General features: G+C 41.3%; 2 protein-coding genes and 1 non-coding gene across 11 annotated transcripts in view; all 3 read left to right on the top strand.

Annotated features, from left to right (window-relative positions):
- Positions 1-1,312: 1,312 nt before the first annotated feature.
- Positions 1,313-11,956, top strand: RBMX (RNA binding motif protein X-linked). Of its 5 annotated transcripts, none has more exons than XM_063423370.1 (9): positions 1,313-1,421; positions 2,723-2,852; positions 3,047-3,153; positions 8,571-8,742; positions 9,808-9,924; positions 10,271-10,385; positions 10,502-10,627; positions 10,719-10,807; positions 11,358-11,956. In XM_063423370.1, the coding sequence occupies exons 2-9, from the start codon at positions 2,744-2,746 to the stop codon at positions 11,663-11,665; spliced, it is 1,143 nt and encodes a 380-aa protein (XP_063279440.1). In that variant the 5' UTR covers positions 1,313-1,421; positions 2,723-2,743; the 3' UTR covers positions 11,666-11,956. The 5 variants fall into 5 exon arrangements, with proteins under 5 accessions (XP_063279440.1, XP_063279435.1, XP_063279436.1 ...); XM_063423365.1 differs by having other exon boundaries at positions 10,704-10,807; XM_063423366.1 differs by having other exon boundaries at positions 1,318-1,421; positions 2,726-2,852; positions 10,704-10,807.
- LOC134564827 (small nucleolar RNA SNORD61) lies at positions 2,901-2,973 on the top strand. The gene has a single exon (XR_010083665.1). It is a non-coding gene; the product is annotated as a small nucleolar RNA SNORD61 (small nucleolar RNA).
- Positions 11,957-13,477: 1,521 nt separating the features above from the next.
- ARHGEF6 (Rac/Cdc42 guanine nucleotide exchange factor 6) overlaps positions 13,478-15,633 on the top strand; it is a 44,580-nt gene continuing 42,424 nt past the window's right edge. For 4 of the 5 annotated variants that reach the window (XR_010083576.1, XM_063423361.1, XM_063423360.1 and 1 more), the window contains exons 1-2: positions 13,478-13,569; positions 13,682-13,763. The gene's annotated coding sequence lies outside the window, so the exon portion shown is untranslated. The remainder of the gene's footprint in view (positions 13,570-13,681; positions 13,764-15,633) is intronic. The other variant, XM_063423359.1, reaches the window with a different exon arrangement.

Below are 15,633 nucleotides of genomic sequence, written 5' to 3'. Positions count from 1 at the left end.
TATCAGAATGTAGCAACTATGCAGCTGAGCAACCATAACAGCACTGGGCAGTGGGGCAGTGCCCTTAGAGTCCATACACTCTGTGGCACCTCCCAGAAATGAAGGTCTGGAGAACTGCAAGCAAGAACTGCAAGGGAGAACTTAAAAGACTGGGTGATTAGAATGGGTGGCACTAAGAAAATAGGTCTTGATGACAGATTAATATAAATTTAGATAATTTACAGGCTCAAATAACAAAAAATTAGCCAATTTTTTGCATAAGCAGATTTCCTCCTGACTTTTCCACTATCAGGTTTAGCCAGCCAAAGAGAATCACAGTTGAACTTTGAGTATAAATAATTAACAAATTGAGTTGGTTGAACAAAAATGGCAAAACTTTGTGCCATCAACAGCACATTTAATTTTAAACCACACTCGTTTTGGTTTGCTGTTATTCTCCAAGGAAGGGTGCTGCCATGCACATGTATTAATCAAACTAATTAAAAATGCCTTTAAGGCTGTTTTAGCAAACTGGGTTAAGCTCTTGCACAAAGTTAAACTGATAGTACTGTGATTTTCCCTCCAAAGAAGTGAAAGATCTGCTGCTTCACAAAATCAGTTAGCATTGGAAGCGACTTCTTGGACATCATCCAGTCCAATCCCCCTACAAGACAGGGTCACCTGGAGCAGATGACACAGGAAGGTCTCCAGAGAGGGAGACTCCAAGACCTCACTGGGCAGCTGTTCCAGGGTTCTGATACCTTCAATGCAAAGTTCTCTCTCATGTTGAGGTGGAACTTCTTGTATTCCAGTTTATGACCATTACTACCTGTCCTGTCACTGGGCACCACTGAAAATACTCTAGCACCATCCCCTTGGCACCTGGCTTTGGGATATTTACATGCATTAGTGAGATCTCCTCTCATTCTTCTCCTCCTTAGACTGAACAGCCCCAACATCCATATCACTCCTCCTAAGACAGATGCTCCAGACATCTGTCGGATGATTACTATCTCCAGTAGCTCCATTCTCGTGCTGAGGAGACCAGAACTGGACACAGCACTCCCTATGGGGCCTCAATCCTTTGGGACGCGGCGCAGCCGGCAAACAAAGCCCTACCCCGCCTTTCCGACGGCCCACTCCCGCTATTTTCCCGCGGCTCGCAGTCCCTGGCCCGCTCCCCCCTCCTGGCAGGATGGGACTCTTCGGCCCCGCTGCTCCCCGTCCCCTCTGGGCCCCGCTGTCCCCTCCGGGCCCCGCTGTGCCCCGGCCGCAGCGGGAGCTTCGTGCCGACGCCGGGGCCGCGGCGGGCCGCGGGCGCCCCCTACCGGGCTCGGCGCCGCCGCATCCGGGGCTCCGTCCGGCGGGTGACGTAAAGCTATAAAGGCCCGCAGCGCCTTTGTTCGCCCCCATTGCGCAGTTGCAGATCGGGACGGGTAGAGGTGAGCGCTGCTGCGGGCTGGGGCTCTGCGGGCGGCACCGCGGAGCGCTGCGGGGACCCGTGGCGAAAGGTCCGCGGCGTGGGGGCCGCGGGGCGCTCCGCCCGTGGCGCAGTGGAGGGGCGGCGGAGTCGGGCCTGATCCGTAATCCCTCTCTGCCCGGCTCCGGTTAGGACGGCGGGACCCGCGCGGTTGCGGTGGGGCGAGGAGGGTCACGGCGGCGTGAGGTGCGGTGTCCGCCATTTTAGGTGTGGGGGTTCCTCAGCATCCCGGGGTGGGGCGAGGGGGGCACGGCGGGAGCGCCGAGCCGAAATGTCCGGACGGGGCTGAGTCGCGCGGTGGGTGAGCGCCGAGGAGGCCGCCGGGCGCGGGGACGGAGCGGAGCCGCTGCCAGAGGTGGCCGCCATTTTGTGGCGGTGCCTGAGCCCGCGGAGGGTCCGGCGCCGCTCCCTGTGCTCCGGAGCGCGGCTGAAGCCGGACCCCGTGCGGCCTGGCCCGGTGCCGCCGCGGCTCCTCCGAGCGTGCTTTGTCCGCGCTGCCGTGTGTGCTGGAGCTGGCGCGGGCCTTCCCGCCATCGCGCGGGAGACACACGGCCAGCGCTTGTCCACAGGCGCCGGGCGGCCTGCCAAGCACGGAGAGGTGGCTTTGTCTTCGGCTCTTGGGCTTTTTTCTTTTTTAACCCTCCCACCCCCGCGGCTGTAGCTGTGCCATTGCTGCGTAGAACTGCAGTGGTGGTCTGGTGTCCAGTCTCACATGTTGTGTAGGCCAGGACTTAAGTTCAGGCTCCATGCACTTTAATAATACAAAGAATGAGTTTAATTTAGAAGTATTGACGTATCAAAGTATTGAAGATGCTTTGAAGAGTTAATAATTTTGCATTACGACGACGTAACAAATAAATAACTTAAAACGTCCAGGATTTAAAGGAAAGGTGTGCTAAGATTGCCGTCCCGGGCAAAAAGACCAGCACTTCTGGAAGAGTTTTCACATTCACCGATATTACTTCATTTTAATAGTACTTTGTTCCTCTATTGAAAGCTCTATTTAATATCTTTCAAATACACTATAATGTGAAGATGTAACTGTTAATACTACTTTCAGTAACTTCCATTACAAAAAACTGTAATTGCTTCATGTTTTTTATACCGCATATTTCCTACCTAACACCTTTCTGAAGAAAATTGTCTTGTGCTTTTCTGGACACAAAAGTATGTGGGTCCACATACACAAAAGTAGACGTTTATACACTATGAAGTCTCTACTGCAGTCTGATGTTTTGTTAATAATGGCCTCATTCTTTTTAGTAGGTCATTTACAGAATCAAAATGGTTGAAGCAGATCGTCCTGGGAAACTGTTCATTGGGGGCCTGAACACAGAGACTAATGAGAAAGCCCTTGAGGCTGTGTTTGGCAAATATGGACGCATTGTGGAAGGTAAAGAAAATTTCTCTTTTGATGGTAATAGTAAAAACAAACAACATAGCTGTGATGACTTTTTTGGCGTTGATCATCTGAAATGATGGCGCTTACATGTCCTCTAAGAAGTTCTGAGCTTAAAAGGTTGAATAAAGGTTAAGTGTTCTTTACAGGGAGTTACAGGGAAGGCTGATGTGACTTTGTTTCTGCAGTCCTTTTGATGAAAGATCGGGAAACAAACAAGTCCAGAGGATTTGCATTCGTCACATTTGAGAGTCCAGCAGATGCAAAAGATGCTGCCAGAGATATGAATGGAAAGGTAGGAAATAAGACCAATTATATGTCACATTTGATACTGATCAGGACAATTAATCTTTGGGGTAAATCAACTTGCAGTAAAAGCTGGAAAAAGAATGGATTAGAACATCGTGCAGACAAGTCTTAACTTCAGATTTGACAAAATTTCTGTCTCCGTGAAGCTGAAATCTATTACCCCTGTTCATGGATTTGACAATAGAAAATGAAGTCTGGCTGGCAGTTAGCTACACTCTCTGTTCTTATTGTTCCTTAATCAGTGGTGGAGGGCTTTTCAGCAATCAGCTCTTCATTCTTGCATGTTTCAATAATGATTTTTGGGTTGGATTTTTCTTTTTGATCATATTTGAATGCAGTACTGTGTAAATCACACTTCAGGGAAGTGACTTAACCTGAAAATTATTTATAGTTCCCTTAACATGGGTTGACTCTGACTTCCCTTGAGTGCTGGAGCGTTGATGAGCTATCTGGTATTCTGTTGATAATCTCTGACATTTGTGACTCACATCATTGATCTGCTTGGTGTGTGTGAGAGACATCTTTGTAGTTAGTTGGCAACCGAATTTGTTCATTTGCACCCTAAAATGCAGTGGTCTAGCTTTAAGAGAAGTAAGAAGTATAATGTCTAATGTCTTTAAAAAAAATGCAGGAACTTGCAGCGCAAGTTCCAGGATAATAGTAGGGTAGTTTGTCAAAGAGTTGTAGGCTGCTGTAATGTGAATCTATTGTGACACGTGTTGGAAAAGGTAGATGTAAGTTGGCAATTTTTTGGTCAACAGCTGCTTATCTTCATAGAGCTGCTGTCTCTTCAGGCAGTGAAGGTCGCTTGCATTGCAGACTGGTTTTCCATGCGTTATCTGAAGGATTGTGTTGAGGTCACACTGCACTGGCCTTGTAAGCAGTGTCTCTTGAGAGGCCATTGGAGTAAAGTGAGGAAACATCAAGTGATTGTGATTATTTGATACTTGGGATTTTGATATGTTTGTCTTCTTAGCATAAGAAGTTGAAGTGAAAGAAAAAGTCAGTGGTTGCAGTCAGTAAGTAAAGCAACATTAGGAATCAGAACATGAGCTTGATGTAGTGTTCTTGAACATAAATAGTAAAATCTCTTGTATTTGTGTTACAGCAGGCTATGTTTTATAGAAGGGTAGTGGGTTTTCTGCTCCATGTACTGATGTTTCTGGATGCTTCATGACAACCTTATCACAGTTAGGATTACTTTCCTTTTAGACTTCCTTCCTTTTTAAACAAGCTAGTAGTTTTATCAAGGCAGAGAGTGGCAAATTCAAATTATGTTCTTTCTATGCCAGCCTAAACATCTGTCAAGGTGCTCCTTTTATTGAATTTTATTTTTCCACTGTCTAGTTTGCCACAGTTCTGAAGACTTGTTTACTGCTATGCTTAAATACTTTCTTTTCTCTGAAATGGTCATATAACCCTCACATGAGGTAATTTTAAGGACCAATAGGTAATTGTCAGACTGAAAGAAACTCAGTCACTAGTGTGCATGTTTGTGGAGTGCAGCTTGCAAATCAAAATCCCTCTGAAAATGATCACCAACTGTTCTACATCTTGAATGCTGTGGCATGTGTTTGGTCACATTGGACGCATTTGGGAGAGTACTGCTTGATTGAAATAGCTAAATGAGACAATGTTTGTGGCAGAAGTTATGTCTACTTGTTCTGGAATGCACAATCAGCATTACTGTCAAGAAATGCTAGAAAGGATGGCCTTGTGGATCATCATTTTCATGAGTTTGTCTTCACTATAAATCTAGAAGTACCTTCATCTGCTTTGAAATTAAAACAGCATGTAGTGTATGACAGGAACATTCTCAAATGGGATTTGGCCTAGAATGTCCTCCGGTCCAGCTTGCTTTGACCATGGATATGAAAGCTATTCATGAGGTGGTTTCTCATTCTCATCTTCGTCTTCAAAAAGCCTTCTGGACAACAGGTACTGCATTCCAAAAAGACTCTGCATTTGAGGTCTGAGGAAGACCACTATTTGAGGCCTGGTGTGTGAGAAGAGATAATTGTCATGAAACACAACTTGAAGGTTTCTTTGTGCATTTGGAAAAGATGGATTGGAGCATTCTCGAGATTTTGATACACTTGAGAAACAGCAGCAGAAGCACTGTCCAGGCTGTGGTTCAAGCAGTCTATGAGGTGTTAGGTGATATTTCTGGCCAGGGGAAGAGTTCTGCATTGCCTTTTGCTCATTCTGTTATCCCAAAGGAATTCGAAGTTGTAGCCAGTAGAAGAGGCTGACTCCGATAGATTCTGCAAGAATGAATTTGCATTTGATTTTTTATTTTACAAATGTTTATGAAAATATATCCAGACTTTTGCACCAGTTTGGGTGAGGGGTAATATGTGAACTATATTTCGCTCCATATCGGGACAAGCATAGACTATTCAAAGCTTGCTTTGTTGAAGATAAGTTTGTCCTTCAGAGAGAGATCAGGAGATAATTGCTTGAGTTGGGATGGAGATTGCTCATTTCAATTACTTTGTCTACTAAGTGGAATCAATACTATCATGTCTGAGCAGTGAAGAAGTGCAGAAGTACTTTGTAGCAGCTTACCAGCCTTCCTTAAGAGGACTCTTAATTCATGGCAGTCAAGTCTACCTCCTTATGCCACGAAGTGCCCATGCTTACCTGGACATAATTGTGGATACTCCCAAGTCTGTAATGGTTGTTCGGTGCAGTGGGCTGTTCTCATGGTATTCTGATTCTATGTCCTTAAGATGAAATGGATAATTAAAGAGAGGATATGACCTTAGGCAAAAGATCAGGACAAACCAAAGATTTAATTACAGTGTAGACCTGCCAAGCCAGCTGGTCTGTGTCAAGAAGATGGAAGCAGATGCAGCAATCCCTACAGTGTAAACTGTACTCAGCACTGCAGAAGGTTGTCTTACTCTAATTGACAGAAAGTGCTTCCTGCTCTCTGTGAAGAAGTGATACAATGTACAGAAGCTTGGCTGCTTAAGTAATGAATCTTCATTTCTTGGATATATATGGCAAAAGGAAACTCATTTAATGTGCCATCAAGAGGTGTGGAGAAATGGAGTCATTGCAGCATCAACAGTGAAGTGATCCATTGAAGAGGAAAGCCCTGTGTGGTGTTAGGACCAGCTTCATGCAAATTATTGTAACAGTTTCTTTGAAATACTTGATTTCTTGCCCCGCTCCCAAAAGAATGCAAATTTTGTTCATCTTTTCTGTTGAAATGTGGAAGTTTGCAGGATAGTTCTCTAATTGTGTTTAGTTAAAGTTCCCTGGCTCACTTTACAAATCTGTACAGATTATTCATTTCACACATAAGAGACTTTGATTGCCAAACCATTACTATTTTAAATGACTTGTAGATTAAATTATTTCCATGGATTTTAGCACCAGGGTAACTTTACTTTCTGATGCTCACATTATATTAAAAATTCTTCTATAACACTCTGAATCAAGGTTATAAAAACAAAAAGTAATGAGTGTTCATGTTGACAGCTCGTGCTCTGAGATCATTGAAAAAAAATTCCTTATTCTGAGATGGGTTGTGTGACTTTTATGTTTGGTGAGATAAGAGCTTTCTGTGAGCTAAGAAACCATAAAATGTCCCCTCTGCTTTGAAATAGGACTTTAAAAATATTTTCTGGTTAGCAAAAAAACGTTCTTGGACCTAGTGAAAGGTCTTTCTGGACCTATAGAACAGCTTTTTAAGACTGCTTGTGTGAAGCAGTCTGCAGACAAACTATCTTTTGCCAAGGTAAGATGTGTGAATGCAAGGCAGAAGAAAATAGGAGGAGAAATTACAAGGAAAACTGTTCCTCCTACGTAACAGAAATGAAAACTTAAACCTAGCATCCAGGTTTTTAGAACCTATGCCAGCAGAAGGGGACAGTGTTTGCTTTCTAAACTTAAAAAATCTGTTAACAATTTACCATGAAATTGAGGACAGCAGTGGCCATAGCAAAGCTTAAGGCTTCAAGCCCACTGTTCCTGCTTGAGAAGGATGAAACTGAGAGATTAATTATGATGGCAAATCAGTAGATGCAAACTGAGAAGTTCCAGTCACTAGAGTTGACTAATGCTCACTTCCTGGGATGTTTCAGTTTGTCATGCCAAAAGGCTTCTAGAGAAACCTTCCATAAGTAAAATATTTCATGAAGTCAAAGCCAAGACCAATATGATTTTTTTGGTATTTCTTACTTTTTCCCTCACAACAGACCAAGTTGGACCTGTGTGTGTACACACAGGTTTTAAAACAATCACTACAACTCTGAGGTGGCAAAATATATGCACTACTACAGTGAATTTTCAGAGAGCTATTTTTTGATAGAGAATGAAGAATATTCAGTACTTCAGTAAAATACTATTAGCAGTGCAGATCAAGACATTACTAGCAGTCATATTTGTGCTCATTTATTGCAGCAAAGAAGTGCAATGAACAACACTTTCTGCCTGATAATTAGTTGTCATAGCAGAGTTAAATGTTTAACTGCTAAAAAAGGCAAATAAACCATGTTTGCCAGGATGGGCGTGCAGTAACCTAATTTTAGCAGAGCTTGTGATCATGGTTCTGCTATAATATCCAAACGTGGTGTCTAGAGATCATACAAAAACTTAATTAACTAGGTTGAATTATTCAATGTGTTACTCTGCTCATATTTAAAGTATATTAGTTAGCTGCAGAGTTCCCGGTATTGCAGGTCTGCATTCCAGAAAAAGCTTCTACGTTTGTCATAGCACAGAAAAAATACAACTACACAACAGAACCCACAAACAAAAATACCCCAACCACAAAGCACCTTCCCTGAGGAAAAGCAAGTAATAGAGTAAATTGTGTCAGTCACCTTGATTGAAAACCCAGCTTGAAACACTAGAAAAAAGGGGTGAATTGTCATACTCGGTCTGCTGTGTAGGTGCTGAAATAACTTCTAAATACTTCAGCGATCACCGTTTTATCAGAACATCAAGAAAATGTGCTAAATGGCGTCCCCATTGCCAGAAATTCCAACTGAAGCTAAGTTACCTTCAGCTTAATCTTTTAACCACAGGTGCACTCCTAGTATGATACAAAAATACATGGCAATTGAAAGTACGTTGTAGATCGTGTTTCATTTGCAGAATAAATGACGTGGGGCTGCTGTAATCATTGGACACTTGTGTTTTCACTGAAAGTCCTTTCTGATGCTGCTCTGTGGTTTTTTTGCCATCAATACCACAAGAATGAAGTACTGTAGAAATTGAAATTAGGTCCAACATGCTGCTGAGTACTTGGGGACTAATACTGAAGACCGAAATCAGTTCTAGAGTTGCTCTAACTTATAAAATGGAAGCCCTGTAATAGTGAAGCAAGAGGGGCTTGATTTAAGAAATACAAACATGCCTGAGCAGTAAGTAAAGCAGCTTCTTCTTTAGTCATTAGATGGGAAGGCAATTAAAGTGGAACAAGCAACCAAGCCATCCTTTGAAAGTGGTGGTAGGCGTGGGCCGCCACCCCCTCCCCGAAGCAGAGGTCCTCCCAGGGGCCTTAGAGGCGCAAGAGGCGGAAGTGGCGCGAGAGGACCACCTTCAAGAGGGAGTCACTTGGGTATGTATTGACCTCTCTCATTATATACTTCGACAACACAAGACAATCCCATTGGAAGATGACAATAATCCTACTGGAAAAAAAAAGTCAAAACACCTGAATAGTGCACTCCTTGCTCTTTATTAAAATGATGAAATACGATCTCGGCAGTTTAGTCAAATTTTTCATTAGGCAAGTACACCTTAAGAAAAGGCTTTCAAATGTGAAGATTCCTTTCTACAACTAACACTCCACTTGACTTTTGCCTATGAAAGAAAAGCAGAACTCCTGCCATGCACGTGAGAAAGGAAGCTTTCTGGTATTCAAGTTGAAAAAGTGATTCTCTACCACCAGGGAAAGGGAACTGCCTTTCATTCTTAATAGCAAGAGGTCTAAACTAAGAAAAGTGTAGGGCTGATCCTTTCAGATCAGGGTGGGAGTTAGGGCAGCTAAACCTTGTTTGTTGAGTTGAAGCTTTCTAAAGTTTAAGGATAGTACATTATTGATACTGGATATTCATTAAGATACAACTGTTTATTCAGGCTTTTCAGTATCAAAACAAAACTCACTTAACTAGCAAGCAGGACCTGAGGTGTAACAGTAAAAGCTGTAATGCAGGAAAAAGTGAAATTTTCCCCTGGAAATAGTGAAACTTTGTCTTGAGGGGTCTGTATAGTAGGTTCTGCAGACTCAGTAGTACCTCTGTTCCCTCTGTAGGCTCTTCTCTAGTACATCTTCCCAGGTGGTTCTTGTCTTCTGAGAACAGTAACTTGTTAAGCATTTAAGCTGTGACTGATTACATATATCAGCTGTCTTTTTTCCTTGTGTCAGACTCTGCAGCTTTTGGATAAGTTCTAAAAGACAGTTCTTGACAGGAATTTAGGCTGTGGAAAGTTTGACTCTCAATTCTGCCGGTAACATTTAATAGTGGCTAGAAGACAAGAGGAGGCTTTGAGGTCTAGTTCTAGAGGTTTACTGTTGATCATGTAGTGATAATAATGGCACCTTTAGGTTGTTGTAGTTCAGGCTTTAGGATATTGCAGGTGAGTATCACAGAAATAATAATTGGTTAATGGCTTATTCTAGGGTCTTCTCGAGGGCCACTTCCCATGAAGAGAGGTCCACCTCCACGAAGTGGAGGCCCTCCACCCAAAAGATCTGCACCTTCAGGACCAGTGCGTAGCAGTAGTATGGGAGGAAGAGGTAAGGACTTCCTGACTAAATTAATTGCTCAGGTAGCTGTAGCACCTATGTCTTCCTCTAGGAACTGGTGCAAGTTGTTGATCCTAACTTCAGTCTGCTGTGGGATAGTGTATTGTTTTTCTAATCTTTGGTTCCTTTCATACCAGTATAATTTTGTAGCTGTTGGGAACAATTTGGTGCAATTTGAATATGTTTCTTCCAGTGCTTTAAAATTCTACAAGCAGAAACGTAGTCTTCTAAATGTAGGCTCCAGAGATACTACTAAATTGTTTCAAACTATTTACAAGCACTTGTCTTGAGGGTTTTGCATGGCTAAATGCTAATTAAATGGACTGTTTCTCTGAAGCTCCTGTGTCACGTGGAAGAGATGGTTACGGGGGTCCTCCGCGCAGAGAGCCAATGCCATCACGGAGAGATGTCTACATGTCTCCAAGAGACGATGGCTATAGCACTAAAGATGGGTAAATTCTTACACTGTTTCATTTTACTGAAATGTTTTTTGTTTGGAGAAGGATCTTGATTCCAGACCTTCTGTGCTAGAAAGTATGGCTAACATCTTAGTTTTTGCTCTTTGTAGTTACTCAAGCAGAGATTATCCCAGTTCCAGAGATACCCGGGACTACGCACCACCTCCCAGAGACTACGCATATCGTGATTATGGTCATTCCAGTTCACGTGATGAATACCCTTCCAGGGGATATAGGTACCTACTGTTGAAGTTTTCTCCCTGTCACTTTATTCTTGCTGTGATGTTAGTGATTTGTACTAAGTCTTAGTAGTCTTTCCTCCTATAGCGATCGTGATGGATACGGTGGTGGACGTGACAGAGACTACTCAGATCATCCAAGTGGAGGCTCCTACAGAGATTCTTATGAGAGTTACGGTAAGAATCCATTTTGAGTATCACATAAATGTACAGGTGTCATAAAATCTGACTTCGACTAGGTTGCTTGTGTTTTAGGGGGAAATGGCACACTTTTTTTCCCCTACAGTGAAAGTGCAGTAGCTGGTTCTCATTTGATCATCTTGTTAAATAAGCTATAAGCTAAAGAAGCAAAGTCTGCAGTTCAGAATGACATCTGTCTCTGGAAAATATGGCTGAGTTTCTTCTCTAAACTAACAAGCTGTTCTGGAATACCCAGTTAAAGAGCCTGCCTGAATAAACAAACACCGTCTTCATTCCTTCAGAGTCTTTAAATCCACTCACTGCCTGATACGCAATCCCCACTTAAAATACCGTTAGCATGACAGATTATGTTAAGACCATCTCAATACATACAAAAGAGTAGCAGTAAATACTTTAATACAGCACTCTCAATACATGCAAAAGAGTAGCAGTAAACATTTTAATACAGCAATTCTGTAAATTCAGGTTTGAAATTGTTCTATATAACTTATGGTGTTGCCATATTACCTGACCATTGACCCTGCAGGTAACTCACGTAGTGCTCCACCTGCTCGAGGGCCCCCGCCATCATATGGTGGAAGCAGTCGCTATGATGATTACGGCAGCACACGAGATGGATATGGCAGCCGAGAAAGTTACTCAAGCAGCAGAAGTGATGTCTACTCAAGTGGCCGTGATCGTGTTGGAAGACAAGACAGGGGTCTTCCCCCATCCATGGAAAGGGGCTATCCACCTCCTCGGGATTCTTACAGTAGTTCAAGCCGCGGAGCACCCAGAGGCGGTGGCCGTGGTGGAAGCAGATCCGATAGAGGTGGAGGCAGAAGCAGATACTAAAAACACTCTTAAACTTTTGGACCAAGACAGATTATTTCTCAAATGTGGAAGCTGTTCTATCTTTACTACCAGAGGACTACTAAAAAGAAAAGTTGTTTCTAACCTTTTTTTATTGTTGCCTGTTAAGTTTTCCCCTCCATGACTTTGATGCTTTTGTGAGGAAAGGTTAAACAATGTTTAATATCATTTCAAAATTGTTAACATTTCTTTCAGAAAGCAGATGTTAAATGTATGAGCTTGAGCTGTGTACTAGTGTTGTAATTTTCAAAGTAAAGTTTCCCTGAAATGCCACACTTCCATCTGATTTTCGTCATGAATGGAACAAGCTGTTCTTAAGATCTTCCACACAACATCCAACCATCTAACATGGAGATGGATTGTTCTACATGTTCAGCATCTCATTCTGAAAATATTGCTTGTGATTTGGAGGGTGGTGGGGATAATTCCACATAAAGCTCAGTTGTGGCTATAATTTGAAGTCACACTATTACCAGTACAAAATGCCTTCAGATCCTTATTTAAAGAAAAATAGAGGATTTCATTCACTTGAGCCGAAAAAGCAAGTGGATAATACTAGATTCTGCCTTCCTACTGTTTCATGGGGAGTTAAAAAAGATCTCCCCTGCAAAATAATCATATTCATGTAAGTCAGCTACGAAATACTGTTAAAAAAACAACAAAACCACAAATCATTGACCAATTCCATCAAAGAAGCTGCAAAACCTTGCTTACTCATACTGTTTCAAATTTTTGCAACTCTGTAGTGTTTCACTTTTAAAGGAACATCTTTGATTCCAAAGGAGAAAATAAGATAAGCAAAGAAGTCTTTCTCTCCAACTTCTCAAAGGCTTATGGCTTCCTAAAATAAGTGAATCTTTCAGCATTCCACAGCTGATAAGAGCACCAAATGCCTGTGAAACACCAAAGATGGTAAGCAAAGCAAACTAGTTTTTCAGTCTAAGTCAAAATTGAAACAAGTTACCTTCTTTTAGTACAGTAAGACAAGCTGCATGTCATGGCAATGGAAGTGCTGTCTAAATTTAAGAAAAAAAAAAGGAAAATAAATTCCTCAATGCGTTAGAAATTCTCCAAATTCAGCAGTTCTTGGATAAACACGTTTATGGCACCAGTTTTGAAACTAAAGCTGCTATGCAGCTCACTGTAGACAATATTGCCATGTAGGGTGGGGAGGGGGTGTTTTCTAGTATCTCTCAGTGAAGATGCTTAAAGAGCCTGCATATAGAGCATATTAACAAAATTAAAGCCTTGTGAAATCAGGAATTGGTTTAGATTGACAACTATCAGCTCAACTATTGGGAGATGGAAGCAAGAAATGCAAACTTGACGTTTAGTTGGATGCCTGACTCTGTTTATTTTGACACTGCATTGCAGGGATACCCAGTACATGTGGCACAGCCTGTGGCAAGCTATAACTCGGGTAAAGCCATGAAGTTCAAAAGATACTCTTGAATATAGTAAACATGAAGACCTCCAACTAAAAAAAAAACCACAAACCCAAAACCTTTGCACGACTGTTTAGTTCTCAGTAAATTTTGTCATTCAACTTATGGATTTAACATGGCAATGCACCATTGAAAAGGAATGAGAATCCATAACCCACGCAACCTTCTCTCTAAGCCATTCCAGTCCCTTCTAAGGCAGTGAATCCTCCACCATATAAAGAAGTAGTAAAAACTTGGAACAGAGAAATCTGCAAACCACACTTATGCCATTGTTTTGAAATGGGGGCGATTACTGTAGGTTAACTTGTGCTGTAAGATATATTTTTCTCAATTTGTTGTGTCTTAATTGCAGGGGGATAACTTCTAGATGATACCACTGAAATAATGCTGATTCATCTGTGTTGATGGCAGACATGAGTGGTGCCTGTACCAATACGTAAGGTAAATATTACAGCACTGTAATACCTGCAAGGAAGTTTCCTGGTCCTTGTGTTTGTAGGTGTTTGAATGAATGTTCTTCTTGGCTAAGTGTTGACTTCTGTTTAAATTTTAGAGGAGAAGGAGGCTTAAGAAGGCTTTGTGAACCAACCCAGGTTAGGGATGGCAGCAAGACACTACTTATCTTCAAAAACGTGGTCAGTTTGGTACAGCTAAAGAAAAACGTGTTTACCACTGCACTTCAAGTCATGTGGCAGAAAGTGCTGAGTATGAATTTTATAATAGCAGACCATAAAAATAAAGAGTTGTAATAATAAATGTCAGTATAGACATTTAATCAGTGTTGTTAGATGTGGAGGATGAACAATAAGGCTGAGTATAATGTTGGATTAGAAACTGATCTCTGCAGAGGTCCTGGGATTAAGTTGCAGACTTCAGGTACCTCCAGCGTGGTTTAAGACTATACAACAGCTGTGTTTCATGGCTCTGAAGCTTATCCTATTATAATTATTTTTCAAGAAGATTCAAGAGCAGCTGTCTTCAGATTTTGTGTGAAAGTAGGGCTTTCTCCTGTTTCTCTGAAAACTCAATAAGGAAAACTTTTTCCTAATTAAGGAAAAAGTCACAAAAAATAGTGACTGTTGTGCTAATCCAGCTTTCTGGAAAATAAAATTTCTCTACTAAATAATTGTTAGTAAAAAAATGGAAGTAACTTATAGTGTGTGCAGAATTTGATAAAATCTAGTACAGAGTAAAGGATAAGAACAACTACCTTTTCTGAGGGAAGCATTTATGTAAAGAAGCATGTCCACTCTTTTATGTAATTCTTTATTGAGTCTATAAATGTACAAACATATTTTGCTGTTAGTTTCAAATTCCACTTTCAAGAAAAAGCTTTTAAGCGGTAAAACAGAAAAAGCTCTTTGTACAGTTGGTTTATCTGACAGGTGGTCCCTGTTATCAGGGAAATCCTGTCTTGTGGGAAGGATAGCTTCTGTTGTAGACTGATGTTTGTAGCCTCAGTTGGGTTAAAATTCATTTTCCTTATGGAGTCTCAGTAACAGCAACTCAGTAACTGTGCAATGCCCTTGTCAGAATATGCCAGTAATGTTCTATAAATATTCCTGATAAACTGCTGCAGTTACCTCAGTAATAAAGGAAAAATATGCTTTGTCTCAGGGTACTGAATTGTGTTTCAGAGAAAATACAGAATCATCACAAATGTTTTCTTTTCAGGGGATGCATGTAGTTCAGCAAAACAAAAACTACCGCCCTACTTTATTTTCTGACCCTTGATAAAATTTCAACCAACAAATGCTGTACTTGTCTTTGTTTTCCTTTTAAGAAAATGTTAAAATATTTAAATTTGAGACTTACTGAAAGGACACTTCACAATAGGTGTTTCTAAAGTTAAGAAAACGTAAACTTTTCCATTCAAAAATCATTGATGTCACTATTGTGCCACTATAGTGGATTAGGGAAGTAGGTTTAAACGTAGCATTTCCCTTTCACTCCCCCACCCCCCTGGAAAAAAATCATCAGGAGTCAGTTTTTAAATGTATAGTTTGACCCAGATCCAAGTCTTGAATCCTCTAATAAAGAGACAGAATGCTGTCTTTAATACACAGCGTTCTGGGAGACCTAAAAGATAATGACAAATCATCATATAGGTTATGTCAGAACATTTTTAACTTCATGTGTGTGCACACCCCAATTCTCTGTTAGCTGGGAAGCTGAAGTGTTCTTGAAAAGTGAAAAAGCTTCCCCTTTTAAAAAAAAAAAAAAAGGTGCTTTTTTTCAGTTTAGTAAATCTGTTGTGACCGTGTTGTAATAAATACAGAGGTTAGGGACAAAAGCGCACTCTTATCAGCATTCAGCTTCAAAATGTTTCCAGATTCTTAACAGGCATAGTACCAGTGTTAAGGGAGCAATAACTAGACCTTAACTTGTGGCAAGGAAGGTAATAATAGCCTTGTGGAAAATCAGGATGTGGTTGGAATTGCCAGCTGTTTACCTTCCCTTGATTACAAGTTTTATTTTATTTATATCACAGTATTACTTACAGAT

The sequence above is a fragment of the Prinia subflava genome, chromosome Z, assembly GCF_021018805.1.
Source record: "Prinia subflava isolate CZ2003 ecotype Zambia chromosome Z, Cam_Psub_1.2, whole genome shotgun sequence".
Lineage (NCBI taxonomy): Eukaryota > Metazoa > Chordata > Aves > Passeriformes > Cisticolidae > Prinia > Prinia subflava.
The sequence above is the reverse complement of the archived record's forward strand: the minus strand, read 5'-3'. Positions and strand labels throughout refer to the sequence as shown.